This window comes from Oreochromis niloticus, linkage group LG5, assembly GCF_001858045.2.
Source record: "Oreochromis niloticus isolate F11D_XX linkage group LG5, O_niloticus_UMD_NMBU, whole genome shotgun sequence".
In the NCBI taxonomy this organism is placed as follows: domain Eukaryota; kingdom Metazoa; phylum Chordata; class Actinopteri; order Cichliformes; family Cichlidae; genus Oreochromis; species Oreochromis niloticus.
In genome coordinates this window covers 32,841,842-32,863,789 of record NC_031970.2, presented here as the reverse complement: position 1 = coordinate 32,863,789, position 21,948 = coordinate 32,841,842, and the positions used below count along the sequence as shown (strand labels likewise).

Sequence of the window (21,948 nt, the reverse complement as noted above, 5' to 3'; positions counted from 1 at the left end):
TAAGAGAGAAAAACATGGGGGGATGTATAAGAGAAAGGTGCATGCAGGTGTAGAAGGTGCAGACTGAACAAGATAGAAGACTGCAAGGTTGTAGCTAGGGAGCATCGTATGATAATCTGCAGGATCACTTTGGAAATCAAGAAAAGGAAGGAAATGAAGGCAGAGGCGAGAATTAAAGGTGGAAGTTGAAGAAGGAAGAATGTTGCTCAGAGTTCAGGAAGGAGTTGAAACAGGATCTAGGTGAGAAGATGACTGGGAAAGTACAGCTAAGGTGGCAGGGAAACTGCCACGAAGGTATTTGGTGTTTGGTGTATCCTCTGGACCGAGGAAAGAGGACAAGGAGACTTGATTGTGGAATAAGGAAGCATTCAAAGGAAGAGGTCGGCAAAGAAAATGGGGACTAGTCGGGGAATGAAGACAGGGGTACCGGGAAACTAGGTGTACTGCAAAGAGTGAGATGGCAAAGGAAAAAGCTTATAGTGATTTGTATTTGAGGTTAGACACTAAGGAAGGACAGACGAACTTCTATCAACTGGATAGACAGACAGGTCAAGCTGGAAAGGATGTGCAGCAGGTTAGAGTGATAAAGGACAGAAATGGAAATGAGGAATTTTGTGGAATTGTCATTTTCCCAAACACATGTGGAAGTTTGATGAGAAAATGAAAGGAGTACTTTGAGGACTTTATGAATGAAGAAAATGAAACACAGAAGAGGACAGATGGAAGACAGTTAGTGAATCAAGAAGTTTAGAGGATTAATAAGGATAAAGTGATGGCAGTTATGAAGAGGATGAAGAGTGGAGAGGCAGTTGGTCCAGATAACATACCTGTGGAGGTATGGAGGTGTCTAGGAGAGGGAACTTGAGGGGATGCCTGAGAAAGAAGAAGAGGTTTACTGGTATTAACTTTCAACAACAAGGGTGATGTGCAGAGCTATGGTGACTACATGGGGATAAAGTTTATGAACCACACACAGAAGAGAGGTGATGAGCAGTGAGTAGCAGTATGGTACTGCAGATGCAATGCACCCTTTGAGAGTGCTGATGGAAATTTCCAGAAAAGCTCAACAAAACTTCACTGTGCCTTCATGGATCCTTAGAAAGCCAAGAGAGGAACTTTGGTACTGCATGGTGAAGTCAGGAGTGTCTGAAAAGTATGTGAGGGTGGTGCAGGACAGCGAGACAGTGGTGAGGTGTGCGGTAGGAGAGACAGATGGGTTGAAGGAGGGGGTGGGATTACATCAGGGATCGATCCGAGGCCCTTCTTGTTTGCAGTAGTGACAGGCTGACAGATGAGGTCAGGCAAGAGTCTCCATGGACTATGATGTTTACAGACGACATTGTGATCTGTAGCAAGAGTGGGGAGCAGGCAGAAGAGAGGGGGTGGGGGGGCTTTGGAGAGAACAAGCAAGACAAAATACATGTGTGTGAATGAGAGAGTACCTGGGTTGTTTAACCATTCAGTGCAACAGACAGTGCACAAGAGAAGAAAGAGCAGGCCGGATGGAGTGGGTGGAGACAAGTGCCATGGGTGATTTGTGGGAGAAGGATAGCAGCAAGAGTGAAAGGGAAGGTTTGTAAGATGGTAGTGAGACCTGCTGTGATGTATGGTTTGGAGATGGTGGCACAAAAAAGACAGGTGGCCAAGCTGGAAGTGGCAGAGCTGAAGATACAAAAACTTTCATTGGGAGTGACCAGAAATGACAGGATTAAACCTGAGGTTGAACGGTTTGCAGGCCATGTTAGAGAGGTAAGACACAGATGGTTTGGACATGTGTAGAGGAGGGATAATGGATATACTTGACAGAGGATGTTGAATACAGGGCTGCCAGTCAGGAGGAAAAGAGGAAGACCACAGAGAGGATCCACAGATGTGGTGATGGAGGACATGCAGACTTTTGGTGGAGGAAGATGCTAGGAATAGGGTGAGTTGGAGGCACTGTGGCGACTGAAAGAAGAAGATTAATCTATGATTAATTTATATAGCTGTAGTTAGCATAAATCTTCTAATATTTATGTTGCTAAATACATTATGAGAAATATATTTTTTTGTTTTTTTAATTTAGTCTCACATGCAGTCTTCTGTTCCTGCTCTTCAGTCATCGCATCTGTTTCTCATCAGAGTCGTCACCCACCTAAATTTAAGCACCAGCTCCAACATCCGGTCTGGACTGGATTGTCATCAGTAGTAAAGTAATCAGATTCCTTCTTGGCACCTGTATTTTCCCGCGTGTTTGCTATGCTAACTCCTGAGAGAACTCCTGTTTGTTAGTCACTCCTGTAGGGCTGAAGAAAACACTTCCAGCAAGACTCTCTTACCAGATTTCTTAAGCTGGATGAAAACCACTGGTCAAAAACTCACCTGCCTGTCCACTCGCCAATGGTACCAACTCTCCAGGAGTACCTGACCATTGGCTCCTCCTTCTGTTCATCTCATTCTCATCAAGTAACAACACTCGCTCTTCAAACAATCAGTTTCTGGCATGGACTAATCCTCGACTCTTCCCTCCCAGAGTCGTACTCCTGAGCTGCCTGACCAGTTTTCCCAATCCATTGTCAATCTCAAGTCCATGCAAATAAAACCCTTGAGGTGTATGCTGTTAAGTCAACACTCTTGCTTTAGAGTCTGCAAACTGGCTTTGCCCCTTACCTTCAAGAGTTTGTAGTTTCCCACATGTTCAGACAACATGCATGATCAACCTAATATTGTTGTACTTTTAAATGTATAATATTTGGATTTGCTCAAAAAAAAAAAAAGAAAAGAATAAGAATAAGCAGTAGTATGATTTTCTACTTATCTGTATTTTTTTAAACCAACTCCCAATTTTGACCCATTCTAACCACAATAGCAGCTCATCACAGTCAACATTCTTTATCAAGTAAAAAGCATTGCTTATACAGCACAGCAACACTGCAAACTATCATGCTTGGCTCTTTGTTTTAAATAGTTCTCCATATTTAATCATGCAGAAGGATGCAATAATAACTGTATTTGGAAACTCGCATCAATTTTTTAAAGAAATTACTGCAGAAGCAGAAAATTGAAGGGAGAAGAATCTTCCTCCTCCTTCCTTATTCCCGCTTTCATCTTCATCTAAAAAGGCAAAAATTAGATTTGGTTCCATCAATTTTTGATGGTACTTATTTTTTTCTTGTAAACCAAAATATGCATGCAGTTGAACAGTGTATGTTTTACCATGTGCACCAAAATAATTTGTAATAACAAGTGAGCATGGGGCTTAGGCTACTCAAACACAGAGCACACTCTTAAAATTACTGTGTACTTACAACATTACATGGAGCAGATGTTGTTTTCTCTAAACTACCCAAAATTTACTCATCACCTAAAATTACTGAGAGTAGAATTTTTTTGTTCTTATTATTCAAACTTGCATTTGCTTCTCCCTTGTTCTACTGAATGTCAGGGTAAATAGTTTTAGGTACTGAAATTTTTGGCCTAGTTTTAGAAAATTTCATGATAAATGTTGTGAAATTGCACTTTAATTTGCAGCCTGTATCATGAAGTGCCACCAGAAATTTCTTTTGACTTTCATCAAGAGATGGTTGGAGATGTGATTCAGCTTCAAAGGGTCTCCAGCCATGGTTGGTCTACAGGCAATCGAGCAGGACTTGTGCTCTCTGAAACAGATGCTTGTGCATGCAGAATACAGAATGGTGTCATCACTCATTTTGCCACCTCACTTACTTGTAGATGAAGCTGGATGGAGTGTATGTGATAGCCTCATATCTCTGCAGACCTTGATCTGTCATTTTCCCAAACACAAACTCCCACTACGGTACACCTCTCCTCAACCAATCAGACCCCAAATGACCTTAATTAATGGAATCTCCCCACCTCTGTCTTTTCCATTAGTCTCCCCGAAGCCCCTGGATTTCTCCTATGACCATAAACATTAAATATTCATATCTCCATCATTTTAATATTTAAGTCAATCAAATGGTTTGTATCAGATAAAACTAACAGCAATTACCCATGCAGGGACAGGAAATTTAGTGTGATGAGTGACAGTTGATAAAACATGAAGCTGAATGTCTGCAGCTTTTTACCTATTTTTATTTATTTATTTTAAGCAACTGCATCTTCAAGGCATCCTTCACCTTAAAAGTGAATCACTGACACAGCTTATAAAGTAAATGAGATATCCATTCCACAGCTGCTGATGAAAAACGTATAAAATCTATTGGTTAAAGTGGCTTATACGATTAAAGTTTATCTATATTTCACAATGATGAGCCTTGCATTGTTAATTTCACTGACTGTTTTCAGCCCTGTTGCATTAAAACCCTGAATCGCTGCTGTAATGCTTCATTTTCAGTCAGTGTCTCAGTGTAAGCAGAAATTAGTGGTAGACAGCTAATTTGTGTGCACTTGTACTCTGACACCAACAACAACATAATTCGTACTGTCTGAGAAGCCTGTGAAGAACTTCAGTTTGAAATTAGTGCATTGGTTACAAAAACACGAGCAGTAACCCTGGCAAGATGAAGCTCTATTGTTTGTAATTTGCAACACAAGAGACCTTGTGGCCACTAAACCATCATGAGCATTGTGAAGCTCTGATTTCACAGATAAAAAACCGAGAGACTAATTAGCTCATATTAAAGAAGTGTTTGCTGGTCAGGCACCTAAGTTCAAAAGATACACACTTCCAAATTTTAACTCTCAGTGAAGTGGAGTTCAAATTTGACCACTCAAGGACAAGGACACTGTGGACTGAGTGCAGCAAGGGAGGGGCCACCATAGCAACCTGGAACAAAGTTTCTTGCTCTGGAAATACTGACTATAGGAGAAGGAGATATGTAAGCAAATGGAGGTATCTAGGTGTGCAAAGGCCATCACCATCTGACTCCCTATGACGTCCTGTTGGCAGATCCCAGCTCAGCAGCACTAAAATACATTCTGGTTGGTGGAAAAACAGCCTCATTTAAGGCTTGGTGTTGGAGTAGCTTGCAGCCTAGCGGGAAATTGAAGAGTAGAATGTAAATGCCTTCTCTCCTAATCCATAATTTAAAGATGGTGGCAGATCTAAGCAGTTTCCAGTTATAATCTCATTAACCAACCTCACACAAACCTGTGTAACCCATGTATGTACTCAGCAGCCACTTATTTAGGTGCAGCTGTCACAAGTACCGCTTGTGAGCGCAAATATCTAATCTGCTAGTCACTTTCATTCCACACCTTCAGACAAACTGTTGGTTAAAAGATCATCATGACATTAAAACCCAAGTATCAGGAAGGTGAAGAAGATGATTGAAGTGACTTTAGATGTGGTATAGTTGCTGGTGCCTGATGGTTTATTTCAGAAACTGCTGATCTACTGGAATTTTTCCACACGATCATCTTTAGAGTTTACAGAGAATCGTTCGACAACAAGAAGATATCCAGTGAGCTGCAGTACCATGGGTGGAAATGCTTTGTTGATGCAAGAGGGGAGAAAAGGTCAGACTGCTTTGAGCTAATAGAAATGCAGCAGTAACTCATATAACTACTTGTTACAACCAAGATGCCAAGGTACCTTGAAGCACATGAGCTACAGAAGCAGAAGAGCATACCAGGTGCCAGTCCTGTCAGCTAAGAACAGGAAACACACGCTATGATTTGCATGGCTCATCAGAACTGGACAGCAGAAGCAAGCATTGCCTGGTCTGATGAGTTTGCATGTTTTCCCTGTGTTTGTGTGGGTTCTCTCTGGGTACCCTGGCTTCTTCCCAATGTCCAAAGACATGGGGGGGTTAGGTTAAGCTGAGTGCAAATGGTTGTCTGTCTCTCTGTGTTAGTCTTGTGTCAGACTGGCGACCTGTCCAGGGTGTACCCTACCCAGCCGTAGCTGGGATAGGCTTCAGCCCAACCACGACCCTTATAAGGAAGAGGAAGAGGATGGATGAATGGATCCCTCCTGTTGTATATTCAATTTAATTCAATTTCTTTTTATACAGCGCCAAATCACAACAACAGTGACCTCAAGGCATTTTATACTGTAAGGTAGACCCTACAATAATACATACAGAGAAAGACCCAACAATCATATGACCCCCTATGAGCAAGCACTTTGGCGACAGTGGGAAGGGAAAACTCCCTTTTAACAGGAAGAACCCTCCGGCAGAACCAGGCTCAGGGAGGGGCGGGGCCATCTGCTGCAATCAGTTGGGGAGAGAGAAGGAAGACCGGATAAAAAGATATGCTGTGGAAGAGAGCCAGAGATATCAGGTTCAGGTTGCTGGTGATTGTGTCATGCTTGCTGGTGGTCTTTTGGGCTATTAGTAATTATTCTACAAAGAATTAAGGCAATTCTGAACAAAAAAGGGGAGTAAACCTGGTCACACTGTGTACCTAATGAAGTGACCTGAGTGTATTTTTGAGGTTATCATTCCCGAAGAAAACACAGGCCCAAGAAGCTCAGGTACTTTAAAAATGATGCCAAAACAGTGTGGCTGGGAAGCAGCTGAAGTAGTCTGCAAAATGTTTGGAGCCCCATCAAATCCAGGACTTGGCATTGCAAGAGAAATATTGCCAACAATCTTTGTAACTTGTCTACCACAGATCCTGTACCAGCAGTTATCTCTACTTTCAGCATACTCCTGTGAACGCTACTTACATGTCCATGCTACAGAGTCTATGCAGTATGTGCCATTAGATTTAATAACAGCTAGTCCCATAAAAAAGACGATTTAAAGTAAATGCATTATAGATTAAACGATTAACATAAGTGATCATTTTTCAAGACATTCTACTGTTATTTATATGCACTTAATCTACAAATATTGCTTAAAACAGTAACCTGGACCCAGCACAAAGATATAATAGCAACACAAACACAGCACTGGTATGTAATCGTCTTATAAAGCTGCACATATTTGCAAACAGGTACCCGTTAGCACTCTTTCTCTTATGGTCACCAGCTAATGTCCACTTCCTGCTGCTGGACAGGAAGTGGACGGTAGGTTTATCCTAATATTTTGGCTGAAAATAGACAGGACAAATGCGCGGAGGACAAACATGCTGAACAATACCAAAGCACCTACACAGCTGGGTTATAATTAATTTTTAATTTGTATTTATTTATGTTTATTTTTGATATTGTGACTACATTGGTTCCCTTACATGCGCACAGCAATTGGATGGCTTTTACATAGTGATTAGTGCAGCTTTCAGACTGATGACCTAACTGTGTTCATACGCCTGGCGCAGACGTAAGTGGGGAAAATGAGCCTTTATTATTAGCCCGTGTGTTTATAACGAGCATGTGATTGAATTTTTCCTGCAAACACTTTAAAAAGAGCTGTGGGAAATAAAACTCCACCAAAAACAGTGATTTCGGATGGTTGCATCATGAAAACAATGAAACACAAAGTAGGTGACATCATATTTATAAACCAAGAGGCTCTAAAGCACCTGAGTGTGTGGTCCTTCACACACACACACACACACACACACGTTTGTAGCTGCTGTGCTTTTCAGTACAGTGAGCTAGAATCTTTATAAGGGTTTATAGTGATACAGGGGCACAAAAAACAACACACAAAACGTGTATTTTTTACTTGATGCATTTTCCTCGTAAAAACGTCGAGGTTTCTGTTGGTGAGTTCAGGGACCAGTAACACATCGATTCTTTCCACTAATCTAATACTTACCACTAATACTAATACTTTCCATTAATCAGCAGATCACATTTACCCGCCTTCAAGCCCAGGCATGGGGTTATCATAAAAGTTTTTTGCACACTACATTCTAGACATTACATTACTAAAACATATTTTGATGTTTTTCACGGCGTTTGTTTCTGAGTGCTTCTTCCTTCTTTTAAAACCGACCGACCCTGTGGTTTCGGTCTTTTTCTCTTTTTTCCAATGTATTTATTTTATTTTTGCACATAAATTACCTTAATTTAAACGATAAACACATAAAACGTGCGTTTATGTCAGCTGCCCATAGGCTGGTGGCGCATTACCGTGCATCGATGGGTGTTTTCACGCGTCACCAGTGGGCGCTTCTTCCTGCGCACAAAGAGAGCAGAACCCGTGTATGCGCACAATGTGAGTCTCCGCTCAGAGGCAGCGCTGTCCTCTGTGCTTCTTGGCAGCATCTTGTGGAAGTGCAGTTGGAGGAGGTCGCGGAACACTCGGCTCTGCGCGTATCGTCCTCGGCCGGCAAATGTACTTATGATTGTGGGAATTTACCGAGAGCACAGCTTACTGTTAGTCCCATCCAAGCGAGCAGAATTAAGTGCAGAGCGCAAACACTGCTGGAGCAGAGGGCATCCTCTCTTTTTTGTTCTTGCTTTTTAAGAGGACAGGAGTTACTGTGAAAAAAAGGAAAAGAAAGAAAATGAAATAACGTGTGTGAAACAACGCGTCTGACGGATAGTGGGATTACAATCACAGCAGTTTAATGAAGAGGAAAAAATCTGCATCCTAGGACAAGTAAGTGATCCTTGGAGAGCATCACTGCATGCGTGCGTGTTGTCGCCCTAAATTTATGTGCATGCACCTACCGTGAACTGTGTGCTGCTAAGTTTTGGTTTTGCAAACATGAAATAAAAGAAAATAGAAACAAACATAAGTTGGAAGGATAGAGCTTAAAACCTCTCTTTCCTCTGGCGAGATGCCGTTGTCTAAATTTGTGAAAAGGGCACAGACGCCAAATGTGTGCGTGCTGATAGTAGGCACACGTGCACGATGCTGATGATTGCGTTTCTAGATGAGCCTCAAATGGGTTGGATGGTCCTACTGGGATTTGTACCGCTGGGGCTCATTTCTCTCATCTTTAGACAAAGTCCATATGGTGCCGCTCTGCTCAGTCACACAGAGAGAAACAGCATCAGGACCGTCCGCCTGGAGAAAAGCCTCTTTCGAACTTGTTAAAGGCGATGATATCCATCTCCGCAGATGGAGGAGGGGGGAAGAGCATTGACCTATGTGAATTATTTAAAATTGTTGCTTTTTTATTTTTCTGTGCTGCTGAGTTGTGCCCCCATGCCCTCTTAAATTATAACATTTCGATGATTTTGTCTCTTTTCTCAAAAATTTTCCATACTCATGATAGTTGTGCCACACGGGGGATAGTTATTAGAGAAATGATCTTTAACAGCTCGACTCCATCCTCTCTCTTTTAATCTTGTTTTCTTCTTTTTTTTTTCATGCAAATCCAAATATTTGCCCATCGGTGGTCTGCACACAAGTATTCCCTTTCTTCCCACCCAGACTGCAATCGGACAGAACAGTGAACAGAAAATGCAGCCGGCTCTGCATCTTCAAAGTATCCTGCTATTCAGCAGGGATTGGAATCGTTCTCCCCTCTATTCATGTTTATTTATGGCTGCTTTTCGCATAACTTTGAGAATAACAAGCAGAAGGCAAATGAGAGGTGAGACGTGTCTTTGAAAGGCATGCAGCGAATTGTTCTATAACACATAGCAGGATAGCGGTGCAAAGATGAGCTTGTGCTGTAGCACCGTTTGCTTTCAAAAACCTTTTTGATTGAACCAGAGTGGCAATTACATTCTACAGCCAGTTCCTTTTCCCCTGGAAAGGCTGTGAAACGAGTTGAATAGTATAAGAAAAAATGTAAAGAGCCTGCCTGAGTGTCTCCTGCTCCTCATCCTTGACCTCCAGTCAGGGTTTTTTTTTTTGTTTTTTTGTTTTTTTTGCGGGGGGGAGGGGGGAGGGGTGCTGTATCTAGGATGAGGGTCTGGGGATGTGCCTGGCTGATGAAGGGGTTGAGAAATGGATCGCCGCTCCCCTTTCTTTTAAGTGCACTTACTCTCTTGTCCCCCCCAGCCGTGTGTTAGGCAGCAGCTGAGGCATGCAGCCGTGTTTAACATTGGAGGGGATGTCATGGGGAGGTATGTCTGTGTGTGTGTGTGTGTGTGTGTGTGTGTGTGTGTGTGTGTCGGGGGGGGACTGTGATTTTTCGCTTGGAAATACACAGCTGTAAAATGTCCTGTCCAGATGTGTATTTTAACAAATATGTAAACACGTACAGGAAAGAAAAAGTCAGGAGAGGTCATAACTGAATGTGAAATTACAGCGTTTTGGTTTTTTTTTTTTTTGTATTTTGTGTGTGAAAAGTCAACACTGAATGTGAAGTGCTTTCATGCCTCTGCTTTTCACTTAAGTGATCTTTCGTGAGTAGAACTCCTGCCTCCAGCTTTGCTCTTTGCTGTCCTCCAGCATTCAACCCTGACCTTAGCCACAGTTCTAACCGCTGCGTTTTATTCACACGCTCGCAGCGTGACATGTCAATCACATGTGTGAAGCTGCTGCTTTTTCTTTCTAGCCTGCGAGGAAACATCTGAGTGTGTGTGTGTATGGGGGGGGGGAGTTCTTTCATGAATGTTAATGTAGCTTTTGAGGCTGGGGTTTAGGAGGGGAGGGCAATTACACAAAATGCCTTTTTATTTGAAACCTTTAATGCATAATTTGCTATGGGAAGCACCGCTCACTCACCCAAGAGCCTAATGCAGAGTTATGGCGCAATCAATACCAAACAATTACCCCTTCTTTGCTTCTGTTTTCTTTCATTTCTCTTCCAAGTATTTCACTGCAGGCTGCAAAGTTGTGAAATGCAGATATTATGCTTTGCTTTTATTTCTACGTCATCTCGTTTTTGTTTGTTTTGAGGAACTATAATTTCTAAAAGAAAGCCACCCTCAGCCTACTCGGGTCCTCAGTCAGTCAGAGTAAATTCAGAGTTGATTGTGAATTCTTCATTCACTGGCAAAAAGAGGCGAGCAGCTGTGGATTTAGATTGAGTCTGCCCCTGGTGGCACATCCTTGTTTCCCGGGTTCTTCTGCTGAGTGGATTTAATGGAGATGGCAGCAGATAGCCCTGAAGACAAGAACTACAATGAATAGATCATATAATGTAGTGAATCTATCCCCACCCTGCTGCTGGTGTTTTGCATGTTCTGATATAGCTCTGCTGTGCGTTTCCTGTGTACCGCATATGATCTAAATGCAGACCTTGAGCTGTGATAGAAACTCTCCTTTCTTCCCTCCCTTATTAGATTCTTTTGCAATTATGCTGCCCTCGGGGGGGAAATGGATGCCTTTAACCACCTCTCCTATCAATTATGCGCCAAACAACAGCCCCACTAACCAAGAAGTCATCTCATTTACTCTGGAATGCGTTTAGCCAATGACTTCCATTAGGTTTAGCTTCTGTGGAGGTGAAAGTGTGATGCCTCATTACATTTGGCAGAGCAATCGTTTGCCCATCATTTCGGCTGAGGAAGCCGAAGAAAGAAAATGCCACCTCGCCGCCACAAAAGCAAAGAAGTCATTTTTAGTTTGCTTTGCATCCTCGCTATTTGTTCTTTCTCTCCTAGATTTACTAAAGCTTTAGATGATATTCAGCTCTGCAAGGAATGACACAGGTGAAGCTTTCTGAAGGTCAAAAGAGTTAAAAATCGCCTTTATATAAGAAAACCGTTGGATGGTATTATGCTATTTTAATCTAGTAGGACTCAAAGGATTGGAGCATCGGGAGACACTTAAGCGCTGCACTGAGAGCCACTGAAAAACTGGGTATTGTAGAAACACATGCTTCTGTTTGCTGTTTTATATTAACAAAATAAAGTTTTTGTGAATCAAATTCACAAAATACTCCAGGATGAGAATGTTATTGCAGGTTTATGAAGGCTTCAGAATGAAGCCACTTGAGGCCAGCTATCCTGTACTTGAGCAGACACTCTGCCACGTGCTGATCACAAACCAGAACATCTTTACTGGGAGATTTTTCTCTCAGGATGTTGAAGTTTGTTGGGATGACTAGGTTGGATCCTCAACTGGCTGCTAATACTACACTCGAACTGAAAAATGCAGCACACGCTTTTTTTTCTCTTCTTTTTTTTTGTGCTCCAGTAGAATCTCGAAGCGTGTAATCCAATGTGATGGGGTTTTAGAGTGGCAAAACGCCCCCTTAAATTTTGAAAGACACCAGGAAATCCACTCTGGATCTGGCTGCGCTTGCAATTACAGCAAACCGCGAACAATTACTGGCACCGGCACAGTCGAGCTAAGCCAGCTCTGGCCATTAAGTTGCGATCAGGCAAATGGCATTATTTTGTCCTGTCTGTAAATTTGACTGTGCATCACACTCTTCTATAAGATTATGTTGCCATGCCTTTCACATCAAACCCCAGCCACAAGCCTGTAGCTGATAGATCAAGTGAGTGGTTAGTATTTAGGTCTGTTTCAAAAAATTTCCAAAGATAGCCTAGGGTTAATCCACACAACAGGGTTGTGTTATAAGGAAGAGGGGTTGGGTTGAATTCTTAATCCTGAGAGGCGTATCACTTTCCTCTCGCTGTGATGTAGGTCAGAGCTTGAGCAAAGCCCCTCCCGTGTCACTGATACTGCAATTACAGCTCTCCATTCCACCAGCACATATGAAAAGTTTTAATGGCCCCTAACATCATCGATTACTAGATAAGGCAGAACGTCACTTCAGCTCCACGTAAAGCAAAGGAGGCGAATAAAATGTTCCACCACAGAACGGCTTCTTATCACGGTAGATGCTGATATTGTGATATAAAGACTGGAATGTCCACTTTTGGCTAATTAAGAGAGTTAAATGTGAATCTGATGAAAAGTCCATAAAGCAGTCCCACTGAGTGAGTTACCAGCAATGACCTAATCCATCCAGTGATATTAAAAAGGGGAAATAAGCAATAAAGGGCCAGATATACTGTTTGTTCCAGTGAAAGCTCTCTTCTGGCATTACAAAAAACAACCATGGAGAGTTATTAAAAGAGGGCAATAAATGGAAAAGAAGCAGCCTTTTCATTTTTTCTGTCCTTATTTTCTGTCTATTTGTTGGAGTTTGAAGTTTATTGCTAATTGCTGCATTATTTAACACTGAAAAAAAACCCCATGTCTTGCCTAATTTTTGCTGGACATATCTGCATCATGCTTGGAGGATCCGCCACTGAAAACAAAGCTGAACGCCAGAAGAGGTGTTATTGGAGCATATCGATTCCAGTAGGGCACGTTATTATTCATCTGCTGGAGTAAATCAAAGATGTCCTGGAACCTCCAGCTAGAATAAGTTGTGCTGTACCCACTGCATCAAATCTTCTTTAGAAAAAGTCAGGCAGTGAAGTCTTAGTTTCTCCTAAGTGTTGAGCTTTTAATGTCATCTCACACACTGTAAAAATGCAAAATCCTCAACTTAATCACATTCAGACTGTATTTTTCACACTTCAGCACCATGGACAGAGCAGGATGTTTCTCCCAGATCAATTATGTTGCTTCTGGAAAAAAGACCCCCTGATAATCAAGATTTAGCGAGGTTTAGCTTGCATTTACTTTCACAGTTGAATACATCTTTCCCTGTGCGTCCTTTCCCTTGCCCCAAATGCCATTTCCAGTCCTTTTTGCAACCAAGCTGGACAATGCAGAGTGAAGCGTTTTAGTGAAATTCTTTCATTTCTTCAACAACACCTCCAACTTTCCTCCCACTGCCTTCCCTCAGTCTTCACTGTCTTGCTGTTTTCTGGGGAAACGTGTGTGAAACCAAACACAAACCCTATATTATGTTTTCAGATTACAAGTAACAAGCTGGGCCTGTGTAGTTACTAGTTTGCTCACACCCTCCTCCGCTCTGCTTGTTTGTGGGTCCTTTGCTCTAGATTGCATTATTGTAAAGAATGGGCTACGCGTGTATCCATAAAAGTGCGCATTGTTAGTAGATCACCTGCAGAGCTTTCCGCTCCCGTGGGCAGTTTTTTTCCAACTGTGGCCTCACGCTAATTTGCCCTGCTTAGTAAATCTGTTTCATGCTTCCACAAAGTTGGCGGTCTCGGAAGAGGAAGGTTTTAAAAAAGAATGGTCACAACTGGTGCATGAGAGGCTGAGATATTTTAGTCCCTCGTATGGGTCACTCTCCAGAAGGATCCTACATTCCCCATAATGGAGAAAAATACACACTTCTAACATCAAACAAGCATCAGGCTCTCTCTTTTTTCATTTTTGGTTTTTTGTGTGTGAATAATTTCTTTGTGCCTGTTACTCCTTAAAATACACAAGGACTGTCCTTAATGCCTTTTTGAGGGGCTCCACATTTTTATTATAGCAGTTATTAAAAGCTTTGATTTCAGGGGTGAGATAGTCACTGGATTAATGTTAACAAAATCAGCATACAAACAAGTTTAATAAAATGCCTCTGCTGTGATTTCTTGAGCTCTACCATTCAGGATTTTAAAGACAAATATTGCTACAGATATTTGGTGATATGAAAATAAAAATCTGATAAATTGGCTGATAAGTTTTTTTTTCTCAGGGGCACAGAACCTGAACAGATTTATTTCACATTTTATATGTGTAGTTATTTGAGGGTTATAAAAAAACCAACTTCTTTTATTGTTACAAGAAGTCAATGATTGCTCTTTTTATATATTTTTTAATGACCATTTTCAACAAACAAGCAAGTTGCCAATAAGGAAGTTGCAGACTGCCCTCTGGTGGACAAATTACGCAACATCAACACATAACATGGTTGAAGGGTGTTTCTCCCCTCTCATCCAAACAGCACATAGCTGTGACAAAAAGCTCAGTCGCTTTAGAGAGAAGTGTACCTTACTGAGTTTAACATCATTATGTCCTGCCCATAGATTTTTTTTAACCCCCTAAAAACTGACCATCACAAGTAGAGTTGCTAAGTAGGCAACTGAAAGGTAAACCAAAGTGTGAATATCATTAAAAATCAATACAAGCCCAAGAAATGAACAAGCCTTACTGACTAACTAATTAAGTCTAACTCACTAACAAATGTTATTAATTGCTATTTCATAGTAACTCCAGACATTACACAACTACAAGACTAAATGTTGGATTATCAATTATTAAGCATCTAGTTAGGGTAAGGCAATAGGATGGCACACGTCTGTCCTCTACTGTCAGTCTTGTTTTCACAGTTTCAGTGTGTGGCACTCATGTATTTCTCATGTTTTTCTTGTTGATCTAAGGAAATTTGATTTATGTATACAGAAATGAAAACAGTCACTTTGCTTACATTCAGTCGGCCCCCAAAGTCTTTGTTAAAGTACGAAATAGCATTTTGTGGAGTGCTGGTACACAGTCTGCCAGCTCCTATTAATAGTCAAATTGGGAGAGAGAAGTGTCTTTTGAGGTCAATCATTTCCTTCCTCACTTCTCTTTAAAGCAGCAGAATTGAGCTTGTTAGGCGGGATGAGAAACACACACAGTAAAAGAAAACATGCCCATTTAGCAGCTGTTTCTCTTCTTCTTCCTCTTCTTCTTCTGCGCCACCTGAGAGAGAAAAAAACCCCTCTCACAGCTGGGTTGTATCCTCAGGTTTTTGTCTGCTGCTGCTTTTCCCCACTTCCTCAACATTCACTTTACAGTAACTCAAAAATAATAGGAACCAATTATGGAAGTTAGCAGTGCTGTAATCGTGTTTTTTGGGGGGTTTTTTGTGCTGTTGAATGCTTGTCATATTTGGATCAAAATGTCATATTTTAATCACATCCATAATTACTTTCCCTTCAGATTAAAATTCTTGTATTCAAGCGAGAGCATTCCATTCACAAGTAATTGGATGAGAGTCTACTTAGCCCTCGGCAACTAAAGATGATGCTACCATGGAAACAAATTGTTCTGCTATCAATCACCGGATGCCTTGCAGGTAAGGTATTTTACACGTATTGTATCTGAGTCTCACTGCACATGTTGTCATGGTTTATGTCACCACAAAACCTCTCCTGAGAAAGACTAATTTTTAATGTGTGTGCATTAAAGTACAGTCTTCCTATGCTCTTTTTGCGCTTTTTGACATTCTCACAGCAGTAGGGTTTTTTTTATTTTTAATAAAATGTGCATATACTTTCGTCTCACTAAGAGGACATAGCTGAGCATTTGCAAGTAACCTTAGAAAAATCTTTTGACCAAAAAAAGGTTACACTAATTAAACCACAGTCATTATATGTACAGTATTCCAGCATGATGTCCTTCACCATTCCCTAGAGCGGTGTGCCCGCTGCACGTTTTCACTACCCCGTCAGGGACATCTGGGAGTCCAATCCTATTCCTGTTTATGGCCTGTCCCGATCATTATCAGGATCCATGCAGTGAATCCAGACTCACATTTTAGCACAATCTACTTGCCACTGCGCCTCATTCTGCCCTTGTGCAGCCACCTGGGATTCTACAGCAGAAGCACAGAGACTCGGAATGTCAACCCTTGTTCAAATGACATTGTAAATCCCAATGAATGTTATTCAAATTGGCTCATGGGTAATTCACAGCCCTGCACCCAAAGGAGCGAAATCCAAGCAGCCTCACCTTGCTAGCGGACGAGTGTTTTTAACAGGGCCTGTAGGTGCTAGTTCTTATTCGGTGTTGCCATCACGCACCGGGAGCGTAACGGCAGTTGCTGCGGCCGATAACAATCATTAATGACATGTGAAGCAACGTGTTGTCTTGGCTCTCTGTTCTGGGACAATGAGGCAGCCACATGGAATAAACTCACACCTGTGTTGTTAGCCTGTGGGGTGAAAGAATTCACTCCTGCATTCGTTCATGGTACCATCATTTGTTGATAGATCATTCGGCGGCAATTGTTTTGAAACGTGATGCTTTTCATCCCGAATTTCACCTCCGGATTTCTCCAAATCCTGCTTCCCTGTGTTCCCAAAGCACTGCCAAGAGCAGCCGTGACTCACTGCCCTGCCTCGTTTCTCAACCTGTTTTGATTCCTTGACACATTTTCGCCGATTAAAACCACATGTAGAACTGCTAGCCACATGCCACAATCTGTTAGCAGTAGGATATTAATTAGGCCTACACTGGCCGTCTGTTGACTCTGCTTTAGCACCAGATTGTGTTCAACATCCTTTCCTTTTTGGCTGCTGGCAGATGAGCGCATCCTTATGGCCTCAATTAACATGCATGTGTAACATGGCGTAGATGTTCCGAAAATACAACGCCTCGCTTTATTTATCAATCCTGTCACTCCCAAGCCGCCATTAATTACTGAGGGAATACGTGAAAACGGGCTCTCTGCATTATCTGTTGTTGACTTAGGTGCTTAACTTAAGTCCCTGCACTGTATTCAGCTGTTTTTAGGATATTGTTCCTGGCAAGTAATTAACAACCACCTCACTTTAGTCATATCAGTCAGCGAGCTCTGTTTGACTCATTAGAACGCACAAATCTCTTAGCCAGCTAAATGCAATCAAAGCAGTAGGTGACATATTTTCCAGGATTTTTATTTACTCACATAATCACATCCAGCTACAATATAATGATTTGTCACAAGGATAAAATGACAGAATGAAGCCTGGCCTTATGGAAAAGTGGCCTAGTGTGTAGAACTTGAGTGAATTCGCATAAGTGCCTAGGCCATTGCTCTTTTCCTCATTATTCCAAGTGTCACGCTCATCTGAAAAATGCAGTAGCACACAGAGGAACAGATAACAAATATGTCAGCATTAGCTGTTAATGCCTAACAAGGGTAAGTAGGATTTACTCTCCTTGCAGCAAGATAAGCAAATAATGTACACAACACATCACGAGGAGTGTCCTAATGCATTCTTCTTTGTAAAGTGAGGTACTGCTCAGAGAATAGGAGGCAATATACTGTATAGAGTATATTGAAAAAGTAATATACACTCAGTGTCAGAAGGTTCCTGTATTTCTGCAAGATTAACTATTTGCCCTCACAGAGATTGTGCTTCTTCCAGTATTTTCTCTTAAGGTCAAAGAGACAAATTTTCTAGCTTGTACAACTATAGACTTTCTCCCCTTTCTACAGCCTGTACAGAAGATGTCATATTTCAAGGGCCAAGATGGAGGACGGAGCCAAGTGACCTCATTTTACCAATCAACTCCCCAGACCACCAGGCTACCATTACGTGTGAGGCAGAGGGGAGCCCTCCTCCACAGTACAGGTAAATTACCACATCAAAGTGCCATTCCCCACAAGCCTCAGCTGTCTACCTGCTCCGTGCTCCACGTCTGCGTCGCGTGCTGAAAATCCAATCCGGCTTAATTGCTTGTGAACCTTCATTGCTGCTTCCACAGAAATCAAAGACGGTCCCAATATTGTTGGATGCTATCGATTTGTTAGAGAACAACGTTTTCTGGACATAAATGCTCGAGAGAGATAACGCGCCATCCAACAAGAAGACAAGCTTCAAAGAGCAACTGTTTAACTGAGCATCTGTTTCTAATTGAAAAAAAAGGCTTATCTGTTTTTGGCCTGAGCTATGATGTGGAGTTGGAGTCATGGAGCCGCCACTGTGGTTGATGAATATGCTAACACCTAAGATACGAGTGAGGTTAACCTTATTAATGATAAGATTTAAGGCATGGTGTGAAATGAAGCTGGTGATTTATAATATGGTGCACGGCTTAAGAAATCATTAGGAGAGAAAAGGAGATTTGAGCGACTCATTTGCACCGCAGATCCTTTGATATCTCTGTGGCTATTCCCTGGCGGTGCAGGGAGCCCGGCCTGAAAATGGCAGCTGGCTGGGTTTTTTTGTTTTTTTGTGGTAGATTGTGTTTCACAGCTTGGTCAGCACCATGTAGATGCACAGCAAGCAGAGGATAGAGGCAGTAACCTTGTGAGTGACATTCTGTTAAACGCTTACATTTCCTATAATGTGTCTGCACTGAAAACATGGTTCAGGCAGAGCAGTGGGGGGGGGTATCACTGTACATGTTGTGCAACCCGAGCTATCTCCGGGATGAAGGCAAAACCATCACTCGCATTATCTCACCCGCAACTTAAAGCCTTTCTGACGTTCACTTGTGTTGTTCGAGAGGTTTTCTCTTTGGGGCTCTTTGCAGAGTTAATGCAGCAGTAGGAAATGCCATTGTTGTCAGGATGATCTGCAGTTTGTTCTCTAGCTGAGCAAGCAGAGGTATGATGTAATATTAGAGGAGCGAATATACACAGATTCTCACTGCAAGAGTGTATCCTCATTTTAAAGCTGCTCTAATCAATATTTTAAGTGAACAGTGGCTCATATGACAGTGTCTTATGTGAAAGGGCTTATTTGTAGTGGCAGACACCCACAACTTAGGTTTACGCTACTAGCTAGCACCACAGTCAATAGACATAGCCTTTAACATTTAGCAACATGCCAGATGTATTTGTCATAGATATAAAACAAAGGATAAGAGGACTAAAGCAGGGTTAGGAGTTCAGTTTCCCAGGGGTCATAGTAATACAACTACAAAAGAATGCTAATGTAGCTGCTAGTGTGGCAAGTTTGCTAACAGGTTAGTGATAGCTTTGTCGCAAGGTAATATTTTGTTATTCATGTAACTTTTAGGTTGTTCTAACCCAACTGCGCCAAACGGGTAGTAACAGTGTTTATGTAGTAACTGTGTGTGTCTTTGATACCGTGGTCATTCATAATGTTAGAGCCTAATTGATACAGGTGTGTTTAATACTGATTTTGTATTAAACACAAAATCAGTATTAAATGATTTGAAAAATCCATGGGCGACCGTGGCTCAGGGGGTTGGGAAGCGTATCTGTAACCGGAAGGTCGCCGGTTCGATCCCCGGGCTCTCTGTCCTGGTCGTTGTGTCCTTGGGCAAGACACTTTACCCTACCGTCTACTGGTGTTGGCCAGAGGGCCGATGGCGTGATATGGCAGCCTCGCCTCTGTCAGTCTGCCCCAGGGCAGCTGTGGCTACAACTGTAGCTTGCCTCCACCAGTGTGTGAATGTGAGAGTGAATGAATAGTGGCATTGTAAAGCGCTTTGGGTGCCTTGAAAAGCGCTATATAAATCCAATCCATTATTAATATCAATTGTAATATGAGTATGTCAACATTCTTTATATATTTCCAAAAATAAAAACTTGTACAGCATAGACCCTGTGCACGAGAAAATGCTAACTTCCTGGTTTGAGACCGGATGTAGGGTTGTACATTTCTGCTAGCTTTACTTTGCCGTCAATCGCTACTGCGAAGATATACTCCAAAATCATGTCCAAAACTCGAAAACGGAAAGATCGCGTTAAGTTACAAAGAGCAGAAGGTGGGAACACTCACCACTGTTGTGTCATAAAAAATCTAATGATCAATTTTGACATTTAAAGAGTTTAGATCGATCAGTTGTTTACATCACTCAACACAAGCAGAACTGCATTACAAAATCTGAAGACACATCGTCCACATTCAGAAGCACATCTCTGTATAGTGACTGGTCTTATGATTTAAACAGGCAAATTTTCAGCATTCAAACTACAGGTGAAGAACAGTCAAACCAGATGTTTCCCCCGTTATGTCGATATCAGCTAGTCAAGTACACACCTACACAGCATGTTAACAAACCGTGAAAAAAGCCACACAAAAAACGAACGATTGCTGGTAAGGGTTTCTATACATTAGTATTTACGAAGGGTATGTTGTGACTTACCTTCAAAATTACAGTGGTCCCTCGCTATAACGCGGTTCAACTTTCACCTCGCTGTTTCGCAGATTTTTTAGTGCAAGTTTGCATGCTTTTTTTTTTTTTACATCACACTGTGTCCTGCGTCGTGATCGCTGCAGACGATCTCCTCCGTGACGTCTCTCCTGTACAGTACAGAATCGCTGCATCGATCGCTAGCAATGTGACTGAAGTGCAGTACTGTATGTCGACGATGTTGACGAAACGTTTTGCACTGTCAAAAAATAAAATTGGCTACTTGAGTTCACCTATCGCTGGTTATTTTTAGAACATAACACCCGCGATAAACGAGGGACCGCTGTTTACAGATACTGAGAAATATAAAATTTGAATCCCCTTTTCTCTTTTGCTCTGAGGCGCGGGGGAAAAAATATCGACAAGTCGATGAACATCATTTACAGATATATTGGGTAAATGCCCAGGACATCTATAGAAATGTAAATCGCCGCTTGATTCATTCATTTGCTTAACTTGTTTTGGACCGTAAACAAGGCGCGAATAGGACACCGGAAACAAAGCTCCCCACAGGAGTTTCCGCACCGGAAGTAGCATATGCTAACGTGCACATAGTCTATTAGTATTTTAGTATACTGAAAAGGGAAAATTATGGCATCTTTGGTTATTAACTTTGAAGGAAAGTATTTAACAAACTACAGTGGAACCCCAACTGTAGGGTCTTTTGTAAGTCGAAAATTTTCGTAAGTCGAAGCACCCATCGCGCCTTTTGAGTGAACGATAGGCTATAGGCTAATTGCTAACAGCAACAACAATACGTCATTCAAGTGGAACAGCGAAGCGCAAGTACGAAAGCCAAGGGGTTGTCACATGATTCGGAAGGCATTGTAGGCATTCTGGGCTCAGCCAATCAGAGCCAGCGGATTTCGTAACACGGGCATTTTGCCGTAACACGGGCAGAAATATTGCCATTCAGTGCCTTCGTAACTTGAATTTTTCGTTTAACAAGGTATTCGTAAGTCGGGGTTCCACTGTACTAAGCAAATGAACCGCCTACTCAGAAGTGGCGAGAGTGTAGAGTGTAGTGCAGACAATGTGTCTTAATTACCCCAAGCAACATTTTTGTTATGTAAGTTTTCCTATCAGCAAATACTGAAGAGCATACACTCAGTGCTTACTTTAACTGTTTCTTAATGCAAGTATCTAACTGCCCAATCACATAGCAGCAACATGTGCTCAGGCAGGTAGACACACTGAAGTTCAATCTGAACATGAGAATGGGCAAGGAAGGTGATTTAAGTGACTTTGAACGTGGCATGGTTGTTGGTGCTGGATGGGCAGGTCTAAGTATTTCATAAACTGCTGATCTAGTGGGGTTTTTCCACACAGCCATATCTAGGATTTACAGAGAATGGTCCAATAAAGAGAAAATATCTAGTGAGCGGCAGTTCTCTGTGAAAAAATACCTTGTTGATGCCAGAGGTCAGAAGAAACTACTCAGATCTGCTGTGAGTTGATAGGAAGGGAATAGTAGATCAAATCA

At 41.9% G+C, this 21,948-nt stretch overlaps 1 protein-coding gene across 1 annotated transcript in view; it reads left to right on the top strand.

Moving 5' to 3' along the window:
- Nucleotides 1–8,036: 8,036 nt before the first annotated feature.
- cntn3b (contactin 3b) overlaps nt 8,037–21,948 on the top strand; it is a 54,637-nt gene continuing 40,725 nt past the window's right edge. Inside the window, exons 1-3 of the mRNA XM_003442722.5 lie at nt 8,037–8,441; nt 15,531–15,666; nt 17,794–17,929. Coding sequence (XP_003442770.1) covers nt 15,612–15,666; nt 17,794–17,929 — 191 coding nt within the window. The 5' untranslated portion in view covers nt 8,037–8,441; nt 15,531–15,611. The remainder of the gene's footprint in view (nt 8,442–15,530; nt 15,667–17,793; nt 17,930–21,948) is intronic.